The following is a 12,179-nucleotide window of genomic DNA, read 5'->3' as shown; positions in this document are numbered from 1 at the left end:
TTTACATCTATTCAGTACAATTTAACTGTAACTGCAGTCATTTTATTGCAAATAAGGAAAAATACTGAATAAAATCAGCACAATTTCCTATTAATGGCACCTGCTGGTTGATAACTCTTCAATCTGCTTTACGCTTCACCTTAACTGAATTCTACCTAACAGACACTCAAAACAAATGTGGATTTTTCTTCCACCCCATAAAACAGAGCAGTGCCTCCCACTAAATTAATGTGCATGATGGGAATATACAATCTCTTCAGGAATATCTTCATGGCTAGAATAAAATCAGAGCAACACATCTCCTTGAGAGCAGTGGAACAGGGCTGCTTTGCTTTTCATATTTTAGAGCCAAAATGGGATCATCCTAAATTTTAGAAAGCTACAAAGATTGCTATCCTAATTCTCCATCATTAAATATTGATAGGTTTTTCTTGAATTAAATAGTCAAACCCTAATAATTTTTGTGTGTGACTTCACTGCAAATCTTTGGAGGTTTCTTCCCCCTCCCTTAAACCACCTCATCTAAAAAAGTGGCCATCTGTAAAGTTACAATTTAGGAACAGTGGCATTTTGTGTATTAAACAAAATCTTTTGCCAAAAGATCTGGATTTTTGCCCTGGTTCTACTGCTGCTGCAGATGTGTCAGAGCATCAGTACTGACTTCCATCAGCAGTAAGGGATAGAATTCCCTTCTGCCCAACACTATTTTCATTGAAAACACATTGGAGGGAAAGAATAAAGTACTCTGTACAGCAGGATCAGGATGTCATGTTTGAGCCCTTGGTTCTACTACAATCAAATTTTATTGCACCAGAACAGGTCATCTCCAGATCTGGATGTACCACAGCAGCTTTGGGAGGAGAGAGGAGTGGAGAGAGGGGGCTGTGAGGCTTCTTCTCCAAGGTCTCTCACCTTTGTTTTCCCAGACTCAAAGGGTGCTCCAGCCTTCAGCTGTAATGCTGCTGCTTAATCCTCTGGATCTCACAGGACACTCCTTTAAAGCAGCCCAAACAAAGGCTAATGCTCTGTCCATCAGTCTCTTTGCAGCAGCCTAGACCCCTGCTTCCTTTGAACAAAAGGAGGCTGCTTCTTGAAAGGTTATTTAGCATTAAACAAACTTATTAATCTGTGCTGATAATTAGAGGGACCCTTTAATTAGAATAGAGGCCAGGGGCAGCAGTTGGCCCTTAACAGGTGGGCTGGGGTCTGTCCTAGCAGCAGCCACAGGCAAGATGCCACCAGGTCTGTCTGCAGCTCAGACTCACCTGTCCCCAGTGCTCCCCTTCACTGAGAAACATTAACCCCTGCAAGTGGCCACAGAAATGCCAGCTGTGACTTCCCAGGAGCAGTACAAATAAACCTGATCTCTTCCCTGCACTACAGCTGTTGGCAGACTTACTTTCAAGTTGTTTCCAGAAAGGGGGAACAAAAGAAGCCAGGGAAAAGAGAAACAATCAGTCTCAAGGTCCATCTAACAGCAATGAGCCAGGTTACCAGGGCTGGTCCTTCTGCTCCTCAGTTCAGATGAGGGTTATGTTAAGGGAAGTGCAAAAAGCACTCACACATCCTGGTTTCTGACATAATAAATCTGTTTTTCCTGGAAATGCTTGAAAAGCAGCTGAATTTGTTTTGATGAACACACTGACACCTGTCTCAAGACCACTTCCTCAGCTGGCATCAGGCAGCCACAGCAGCAGCTGTTTACAAAAACAGATGGGAAGAATTAGATTGTCCTGAAAGACAGACAGTTCTCCTGTCACCTTAAACACTTCCTCTGCAGACAATTTTCCAGCAGTATTAGGAGCACAGATAATTTCCCAAGAGCTGCATGGGGATAAGGAAGCAGTGAGACCTGCACCCAGCTGTGAGCATGTAGTATACAGGGAAATTTCCCACCAGATTTGTTCCCAACCCATCCAGAGCAGTAGAATGCATCCAAATCCACTATAAAATGCACTATAACATTTCTGGAGCATGTGTAACAACATAATCACTTCCTGACAACAACATCTCCAAACTGTGCTTCACAGACAAGCAGAAAATGGAGACAAGTAGGGGCATGAAATTCCAACACCCCTTGTTTGCAGCTAACAGAGAACTAAAAAATCATCCAAATAGGAAATGCTTTCCTAATTTAAGTGTCCTATTAAAAGCAACTTCCATCTTCCAGATGTTTAAAGCTAAATCTGCATTACAGACATTTAATTACACAGCAGCAAGAGCAGGTAGCCCAAGACTAAGATATGGATCACATCACAAAGAGATACAGAGCAAGGAGCACACAAAGCTTCAGGAGTTGCTTTGCCAGGCTGCAGGTAAAGAACAGCACAGGAGGATCCCACATGTAGGGGGGAACTCATCACACAGCTGCATCTCAGTACAGGACTTACTAACACCACTAGAAATAAAACCCAACATGACCCAAGCTGAAAGAAGTGCTACAACCCTGACAATTCCTGCTTCTTTGTCAAATTCCAGCCCTTTAAAATATGACTTCTGTCATTTCTCATCTTCTCACAGACCAGATTTTTGGGAAGGGAGTTGGACAAAGCTATATACAGATGTGTATGAACAACCCAAGGGCAAACACAGCATTTAAAAACAATTACAAACAAGGTCCAGTGCCGAGGACAGGGTGAGCAGAACAACTGCTGATGCAGGAGTCAGGAATAGCCACCCTGGGAGGCTCTCCCAGGAACAACATCCACTCCATGGAGTTATGTACAGAGCACAAGAAACCAGCAGCAATGCACTTTTCTAGCCCAGACTGCTACTGTATTGACAGGCTCTGTGTCAACACAAACAAGGCTCACCACGTTCTAGGGCTCCCAGTACAAGTTTAAGTACAAAGTCCAACCTGTCACTGAAACACTACAACCAGCTCACGTGTTACGAGCTCCTAAAACTCATTTTGTCAGGAGGTCAGATCTCTAGTCTGATGAATCAATGAAAAACACAGGCAGGGTAAATGTTGTGAATGACAGGTTCCCAGAGGGCTATTTTTACTCCTTTTCACACACAGCCACATCCCTAAGCTCAGAGCTGTTCAGCATTCCCCAACAGTTCCCAGCACCTTCCCCTGCAGAACCAGCACACACCAGCAATGCCAGACCCCTGGCTTCTCAACAAAGATACAAAATATGGGGGCTCACCCAGATAAATCCATTCTCTCCTGAAACCCCAAACCAAAGGAGCAGCAGCAGCCTGTTGCTCAAATGGAGCCAAGAGCAGGGAACAGAAGTGGGTGGTGGCATGTGTTCAGAAAACAGTAAATGTTAGCAAGCCAGAGGCTCCACATGAAAGAATCTTCCCCCCATGCAGCAGGTTGTTTTTTCAGACTGAGGAGCAGACATGCAGCTATTTTCAGCCTTTGTATCAGACAGAAAAAAATTCTTTTCAAAATGAAGTGCTAGGCAGCAGCTTGGCTTATCTCCTCAGTACTCCTGAACATGTTCATGGGGGAGACAATCACCCTGCAGGGCTCTGAGTGTCAGGAAAAACACCAGAGGAAATAGCAAAAAGGAACACATAGCCATGCTTTTTATTTCTTCACAAGAAAAGGCGAGCTCTTTGCATCTGTACAGCAGCAGATAAAACAATTTAAATACTTGTAACCATACATATCATTAGATTAATAAAACCTAAAAAACTCTTATCTAACATTTTTTGTAGAACTCCTTTTCTAATAAAGGTAAGAAACTAGTGGCTTATTTTAAAATTGTAACAATTCATACAATATTGACTTACAACAGTTACCAGTTATGCTCCATGCAATAAACTATCCTTTGGCTATGGCCAATTTTAAATTCTTCAGAGATTTCAGAATTCTCAAATACTAATAGAGAAAGCTAAGCTAATACAGGAGGTTTCCTTCCAACTTGCATCACCTTACATAAATACCTTTTCTCCTTAAAAGTCAAGTAAAAAGCAACCAGAACTTGACAGCAACTCAGCTCCTGGGCTGTGATTATTGTCACAGGTGGAAAGGAACATGTGTAATGCTGTCCTTACACATGACCTGCTCTCAGAAAAGAAGGGCCACCAGGGAAGAACATGTACTGTGTACACCTGGTGCTCTCTATGTGGGTTCCAGAACAGGCCCAATGAAAAAATCCTCCTCCCTCCCTCAACTACCACAGACCAAGACTGAAATGACACAGTTTGTTTGCTGATTCCCAAAGGTGATGAACTAACAAAGAATTGCTTCACATTAATACCAGTGCCTAAGAACACTGTGCAATCTAGGGAAGGGTAAACAGCACAGGGCATCTTGTTTAAAACTTCTACACACAGAAGCTGCATTTTCCATCCTTAAAACAAACAACTGCCTCCATAGATGAATTTCAGGAGCTGCATCCACAAGACTGAGTAATCATAGCCAGCTTACCTCCATCATCCAGGGGCCTTTTCTGCACTCCATAACCGTAGACTGACGGGTCCACAAGTGTTGTAGAATTATTCAAGTGAGGAATATCTCCAATTTTAGCAGCAATCTATAAAAAGGAGATAAAAGCATTATCAGCCACCACAACTAAACACTGTTTCTCCCAATAAAGCTTTGACCCCAGGCCAACCTTCTCTCAGGTAGTCACTATATAGCTGGATTTGTAACAAGGTGCTTCAGTTGTAAAGCAAACAATTTTCTGCTTGCTTTTAATATTTGCTTAATTAAGATCATATTCACCCAGTTCCTCTTCCTGATCATAAGTAGCCCTGGAACATTACATTCAGGATTATTTGCTCCATGGATAGCTGACAAGAGAAATCTTGCTAAGAGGAGGGTTCAAGCTAACCCCCCAGCTCTGTCCTGGAGAAGCTGGGTGGGAGGACATGTGCTTCCTCCTGCATCCATGCAGGTCCAGGCACACAGAAATGCACACTCACACATCTGTGGGGGAGCAGAGGCAGAGAGTGCAAACACACAGCACAAGGACAGGTTTGGGAACTCCCTGTCAAAGGCACTGGATCACTCTTGTTTACTGTGTGAGGAATAAGCCAGTGGGCAAACTATCAGTCCAGAACTAGTTTCCATTTCCTGCAGTGGTCAGTACAGCACAAACACAGCAGCTAATGCTGCCTGTGCCTCTGCTTCCAAGCCTTGCAGAGGGGAAACTGCCATTCCCTGCTGAGCCAGGATACAAGGAGTTTATTCACAGGAAAGAGGAGACAGGCAGGTATCACAGCAAGGGGACTAAGGTAAGCAAATAAACTGAGACACACACCTAAACATCACTGAATGCAAGTGAAAAGCAAAGCTCATCTCCAGTGACATTTGGGGGACAGCTGACAACACAAGCTCTTCCTTCCAGCTGCTCTCTGAGCTAACTGGTGAAACCCACCCCAGAACCAGCCAGGTGCATTCCCTGGGTGCTGCATCCCATTACACCCTCCCAGGACAGACAAACTGCACTGTCACAGCTCCCTTTGCCCACAGAAAGTATTTGGCTGTAATAAGCAAGCACAGAACAAAGCAGTTACAGAACAAATATCATGTACAATATATGCTACAGCACTTGCTGCCTTTTCCAGCCAAAATAAAAAAATTTAATCAAATCTTTACCAAGAGACTGATCACACTCCATTATAACTGGATTTCAGCAGGGAATAAGGAACAGGAGCAGATGACAGAGCATTTTACATAGAGATGTTTTTAATGACCAGCATATCTAAAGATTTCTAAAATTTGCATTTCACTGCAACAGAAAGACATCTACAGCAGCTCTGGTTGTTGACACTATCTTCTGCTGCAGTGGAACAAACAATTGCCCAAGATGCAGAACCACAGGGTACTGGAAAAAAGCTATTTGAAATAATCTTGAAAAATTGAGGGTACTGCTTTTAGAAAGAGAAGAGGAAACATTCTGTTCAATGCCTTCCATGAAAAGGGCCCCAAGTTTGGACCATTTTCTCTTTATAGTCCATTCTGTCTTGTCTCCTTTTGCAAAGTCAGAAACTTTGCTGTGTCAGAAATGTCAGAGCTAGAGAATAAAATCTTCCACTGGTACCAGCTGCAATCCTGTAGTGCAGCTTTCATGACAAGCATTTTGTACACCATCATATCCAGTAAGTCCCCAGACAGCTGGCTCTGAAAGCATTAACACACCTTGTGCTTTCCAGGAGGGAGGGAGGGCCAGGTGATGCTTTACTCTTCTGATAAATGTTGTACTGCACCCATGGATTCAGCCCTTTGCCCTTTCCCCTCATGTTTAGGATGAGAGAATTTCAATGAAATACAAAGAGCAGAAATGTTTTCTGACTATTCAATGCTGAAATGTAAATTTTAAAATACATTTTACAGCAATCTATTAACAGCTTTCATACAGTAACTTACAACACAGACCCAAAAGAACAGTGTTAGGTATAACACACCCTGACATATTTTGGGACATTTAATTTCAACATCCTAATCAAGAACTCTCTTTCTGTCAGTGGTTATTTACCATGACTTACAAGTTATGGATGATCCTTTAGAGGTGAAATCACTCAGCACACACTCCAGGAAAAGAAAAAGCCAGTCTGTGGACAGCAGAAGCTGGCTTAGGGAAGGAAGGCAGCCTGAAGTACAAAGGTGTTCAGGACCAGCCTGCTGGCACCAAGGCTGTGTCCTCCCACCTCAGGGGAGCTTTGTGAACCCCTGCTCACACTGAGCACACAATGATCACCCTAGCACAGAATCCTCCAAGTAAAGGGCAAAGCAAGAGTGTTAAAGCAATTTTTACATTATCAGCTTTTAGGGTATTTTCCTTCCCCCCCCTCTCCCTTTATTTAAACTTGTACCCTTATCTCCAAAGCCTCCCAGCTGCCACTGGATTAGAGGCAGACAACGGTGCCACCTCACCACAGCAGGAAAATGCACCCTGCAAAATGAAAAGCTGAGCTTTTAAAGTGCATGTAGCAGCTAAAATACATTTTAACATCTCATGTTCAACTTAAAATGGGAAGCTCAGATTTTATGACAAGTGCAGCAGGGAAGTAAGCACAAAAATTAGGACATGGCAAAAGCAAGCAGACCCAGCCCTTATCTGCCTCAGTGACCTTGAGTAATGTACTGCTGTTAGCCACTGCTTTTGTCCTGCTCCATGTCAGCCTTAGGTTTTTTTCCTCCTTTTTTCTTCCCCTTAAACCCAATGCATCCATTTCATCAAGCTCTGAAATACACTGGGGAAAAAGCATCACTGTTTCTGCACCTAAATTCCCCAAAATAATTTTCCCAACAAGGACTTTAAAGGAAAACACAAGCCCCAGCTGCAAATTGCACTGATAAAGCCAAGAAAAACAAATTGATCCATGAAGTTGTGTGAGAGATACAAGTTTTCCTACACCTTGCACTTCTGTTCTCCTATACATTTAACAGTCAGAAAAATGACAATACAAAATACAGAGTAATACAAAACCACTTCTAAACATGGAGCTTCTTTGCTAGGCACACTCAAACACCAATATCTGCAGAATTCAGCTTTCAAGAGAACAGGCCCAGCTTCTAGGAAAAACCTCTCCATGGTGCCCTGCAAAGAACAGCAACAGATAAAATCACCAATTCTAGGTATTAGCAGGATAAAAAAACCAATAAGGCACTGTCATCTGACCCTTCAGACTGTTCTGGTCCTTGTGCTGCTCCTCCCATTCACTCAGCAGAACACTTGAGCTGGGGTGACAGACATTTCTCCAGAGCTCTGCAGAAAGCAATCAAACCACCCACAACCATTTAAGCTTCTTGTCACAGGTGGTTTTCCTAAATACCAGAGCAATTGGCAAAGCCTGAATCTATTTGAGGATGACCTGAGGAAGGACTCTGCAAGGGGGTAAAGAAAAGTTTGTCCAAGACCCCTCCATCACCACAGAAATGAAAGTTAGAGCCTGATACAAAGAGGGATTTCAAACATAGCCTGTTGACTCCCAGTCAGTCTCAGGATATTCCCCATTTTTGAGGCAGCCAGGATGGCACATCACAGGCCCACCAAGCCTCAGCCTCTCCTCTCCAGAACATTCCCAGAACCCCCAGCAAGACACTGTGTGGTCAATAAGAACAAAACTTAAGGACAGGCTGAGAGAAATTCATTTTAGTCCAAAGTACAAGCAGCTCTGCTTATTTTCTGATCCCACTATTCAAAAGGGGAGCAAACACCCTCTCTCTCTCTTTCCCCACCCCAAAATGCCACAGAAAAGCCAGCCTGCCTGGGAGCAGCTGCACAGACCTGTCCCCACCTAAGAGCCACCAATCCACTTGAGACATGGTGCAGAAGATGCAGGACAGAGCAATTCAAAGTCCCAGCACTGAATTGAAAAAGTAATTATTCATAAATCCCAAATATTTCAGAGTCCACAAAAATCCAGGCAAGTCCAGCACAAATGCTGAAAGCAATGCAAGGTAATTTCTTTCAAATATATTCCAGGTTTCTATTTTATATTCCCATAATCATCTCACATCCCAGTGGCTCTGAGGAATGCACTTTCCTTGACTCAGGGAAGTCTTCCTTGTCCTGAAGTTATGTCCTTGTTTAGATATTCAGAATCAAGCTCTGTATTCCACAGCCTGACTGTAATGTTGTGGCTCTCAGGAGAACTGAATTTAGGAAATTTCATTCCTGGTCTTACATGTGACACAAAACCTTGAAAGATTCAAACATCAAGCCAGGGATGACCAACACAAAGTAAGAACCTCAACTTCTTTCCTCTGCTCCCTCATTCTCTTAGAGCAAAAGGAATACTCCAAAAAGGCCAAAAGCTGTAGCAGATCAGAACAGCTCAGGCAAACACAGCACCAAACCCTTGGTGAAAGCTCTGCCATCACCTCCAGAGAAATATTAGGTGCAGCTGCTTTCCATTTTCCCCTGATTCTCAGCCAGGAAGTTCCATCACATATTGCTTGGGTGCTGAGGCAAACACCCATCACCTGAGCATTGAAGAGCATTTTCAGTGACATTTGGCAACGAGTCACTAGTGACAATCTGGTTCTGTGCAAGAGAAGACCACCTGCTCTCTTACCCAGCCTCTACAAAACTCAATTAAATCAAGTATTTTCACAGGGGAAGGAAACATTTCAGCCCTCCAACAGCTCCTTTCATCCCACAAACCCTAAGAGAAAAAAAAATCGTTTTCAACAGGCAGCAAACAACTCACTGCACAAAAATGTAGGACACTGCTCTCCCACAAACACGTGCAGAGCCCACATTTCCCAACACACTTGTTGCCAGGCTGAGACAGCCAGAAGGCTGCTGCTGGAATCTTCCAGTTTTGGGCTCATGGAAACCCAGCACGTGCAGAATAATTGCAGCAAGTATAATGAACTTAAGAATAACAAAATCAAGTAAGTGACCACAGAATTATTTACTATTCCATCTCCCTCATGCAGGGGCTGGGGTCTCACAGACTCCCCCTACAAACATGATGAGAGCAGTGAGGCAGCTCCAGCTCAGATCCATTTGCAGTTTGTGCTGTTTGAGCCAGGATGCTCTGAGGCATCACCCTTTATCCTGGGACTGATCACCAGTGGTACACACAGAAGGGTTTGGGGTGGGAGGGACCTCAAAGCTCACCCAGTTCCACCTCAGGGTCACCTTCCACTAAGCCCAGGTAGTTCCAAGCCTTGTCCAGCCTGGCCTTGGACACTTGCAGGGATGGGGCAGCCACAGCTGCTCTGGGCACCCTGTGCCAGGGCCTCACCACCCTCACAGGGAAGAACTTTTCCTAATATTTTACTAAATGTCCCCTCTTTCAGTCTGAGCCCCTTGTCCTGTCACTACAGCTCCTGATGGAAGAGTCCAGTCCCTCTGCAGCTTCCCTGTAGCCCCTTCAGATCCTGGAGGATGCTGTGGTGTCCCCATTGCACCTTCTCTTCTCCAGGATGAACAGCCCCAGCTCTCTCAGTCTGGCTCCACAGGGCAGGTGCTCCAGACCCCTGACCAACTTCATGGTCTCTTCTGGACTTGAAACACTCACAAAATAATTTCAACCACCTGCACTTCAACAGCAAATAATTATTTTATTTTACATAAATGAGTTATTCAACTGCTAACAGGTGGCAGCATTATCAGATATTTAAATAAGACGTTTTTTGCAATGAGTAAGATAGAATCAGGTCAAGACAAAAGCAGCTGCAGCACCTCTCAATTTAACTGCATCAAGCACAAAACCCTGTCTGGCTGCTCAGACACCACATTCCAAGGACAGGGCACTTCCCCAGGGGCTGAAAGAAGCAAGGCCTGGCTCACCCTGCAGCAGCTCACACCCCACCAGCCTGTGCTGAGAGGGAAATCAATGGCCCCAGAGCAGCTCCTGTGTCCTGGGAGGGGCAGGGTGTGGATCTACAGCACCAGGTGCCTCTGTGCAGGTCACTGCAGGCTGCACAGAACAGGCACTGGCTGCCACTGATTCCCAGGTGAGCTGGGAGTGAGGGGACAGCACCCACAGAGAGCACATGAGAGGTCTTCGGGTCCAGCTTAGCTCGCTCAGAAGTTTGTCAGTGAAATGACAAAGTCTGGGCAACAGGAGGGGATTTCTCCCACCTGGAGAGAACAAAGTCAGGGTCTTGGAGCAGCTGCTTCTGGCACTCAGCTGTGTCACAGCTCCTTCATGTGCAGCCACTAAGCACAAGTGCAACCTGCTCAGAGATGATAAAACCCCCGAGACAGAGCTGCAACAGGAGATGTGAAGAACAGCCACAGCACCCATGCTATGAGAAGCAGCTTCTGGTTCTGCAGCCCCTTTCCACAAACCAAGGAGCACACCAACACCTGGAATACCCTGTACTGAAGGCAAGGGTGTTGATTCCTGCAGGGCTGGGCACTTTCACTGAAATTTCCCATTTTAGCACCTCAGTGCCCCCTCCTCTCTCCCTGCAGGGAATGCCAAGCTCCTGCTCTGCCCAGGTCTGTATTCACAGAATCCATTAGCTTGGAAAAGATCCATGGAGCCCAACCTGAGGCTGATCACCACCTTGTCCATCAGAGGATGTCACTGAGTGCCACTGATCCAGGGTTCCCTTAAACACCTCCAGGGATGAGGACTGCACCACCTCCCTGGGCAGCCCATTCTGATGTCTAATTACCCTTCTGTGAAGGAACTCCATGCAATGTCCAACCCAAACCTCCCCTGGCATGGCTTGAGACTGAGTGCTCTTGTCTTGTCGCTGGTTGTCTGGGAGATGAGTCCAACCCCAGCTGGAGACAGTCTCCTTTCAGGGAGTGACACTGTGACAAAGTCCCCCCGAGCCTCCTCTTCTCCAGGCTGGGTGCCCCCAGCTCCCTCAGCCGCTCCTCACAGACACCCACCCCAGCCCCTTCCCCACCCCGCTGCCGCTCTCTGGCCGGTGTGAGACCCGAACCGGCACCGGCTCAGCCCGGCCAGAGCCTGCGGGCCGCCCCCTCCCGCACAGCAGCGCTGCCGCCCTGGCACCAAGCACGGCCGGGCTGTCAGAGCCCCACCGCCCCCTCAGCGCTCCGCTCTCCCGGCACAGGGGCAGCGGGGCCGCGGCCGTGCCCCGCCTCCGCTCCGCGGCCTAGCGGCGCCCCGCGCCTCCTCCCGCCCGCCCCCGGCCCGCCGGCCGGCGCCTCACCTGCCGGGCCCGGTGCAGAGCGTCCACGAACCCCTCGGGCTTGATCCCCACGGGCGCCGCGCTCTGGCTCTGCCCCTGCGCCAGCTCCGCCATGGCCCGCGCCCGTCCCGCCGCTCCGCCCGGGGCCCGCGCCCGGAAAGGGAAGGAGCCCCCCGCTTCCGCCGGAAGTGCCCCAGAGGGGCGGGGCCGGGAGGGGGCTCGCGGTGAGGGGCGGGGCCGCTCGCGCGCCGTGGGGTGGGGATGGGGGAGAGGGGCGGGGTCATGACAGGCCACGCCCCCAGGGACCCCCGGGACCGCCCCCGGGATGGACCTGGGGACACTGAGGGGACACGGGGGGGACAGGGCTGGGACAAGGATGGAACACCGAGGGGACAGGACTGGGACAGGGATGGGACAGGGATGGGACAGGGCGGGGACAGGGTTAGACACGGGGGGCGACACCGAGGGGACAGGGATGGGACACGAGAGGGACACGGCAGGGACAGGGCTGGGAGCGGCAGCGCCGCTGTCCCGGACCCTGCTCTGCCCCTGACAGCCCCTCCCCGCCTGTGCCAGCCCGTTCCCGCCTGTGACATCCCATTCCTGCCCGTGCCATCCCATCCACACCTGTCACATCCCATCCCTG

At 47.4% G+C, this 12,179-nt stretch overlaps 1 protein-coding gene across 6 annotated transcripts in view; it reads right to left on the bottom strand.

Moving 5' to 3' along the window:
• Window positions 1–11,689, bottom strand: part of FUBP3 (far upstream element binding protein 3) — a 39,263-nt gene extending 27,574 nt beyond the window's left edge. For 5 of the 6 annotated variants that reach the window (XM_036393899.2, XM_036393906.2, XM_036393900.2 and 2 more), the window contains exons 1-2: window positions 11,555–11,689; window positions 4,388–4,493 (exon numbers count right to left, since the gene is read on the bottom strand). In XM_036393899.2, coding sequence (XP_036249792.1) covers window positions 4,388–4,493; window positions 11,555–11,647 — 199 coding nt within the window. In that variant the 5' untranslated portion in view covers window positions 11,648–11,689. The remainder of the gene's footprint in view (window positions 1–4,387; window positions 4,494–11,554) is intronic. The other variant, XM_036393903.2, reaches the window with a different exon arrangement.
• Between the last annotated feature and the right edge of the window lie 490 nt (window positions 11,690–12,179).

This window comes from Molothrus ater, chromosome 20 (assembly GCF_012460135.2).
Source record: "Molothrus ater isolate BHLD 08-10-18 breed brown headed cowbird chromosome 20, BPBGC_Mater_1.1, whole genome shotgun sequence".
NCBI classification, from domain to species: domain Eukaryota; kingdom Metazoa; phylum Chordata; class Aves; order Passeriformes; family Icteridae; genus Molothrus; species Molothrus ater.
The sequence above is the reverse complement of the archived record's forward strand: the minus strand, read 5'-3'. Positions and strand labels throughout refer to the sequence as shown.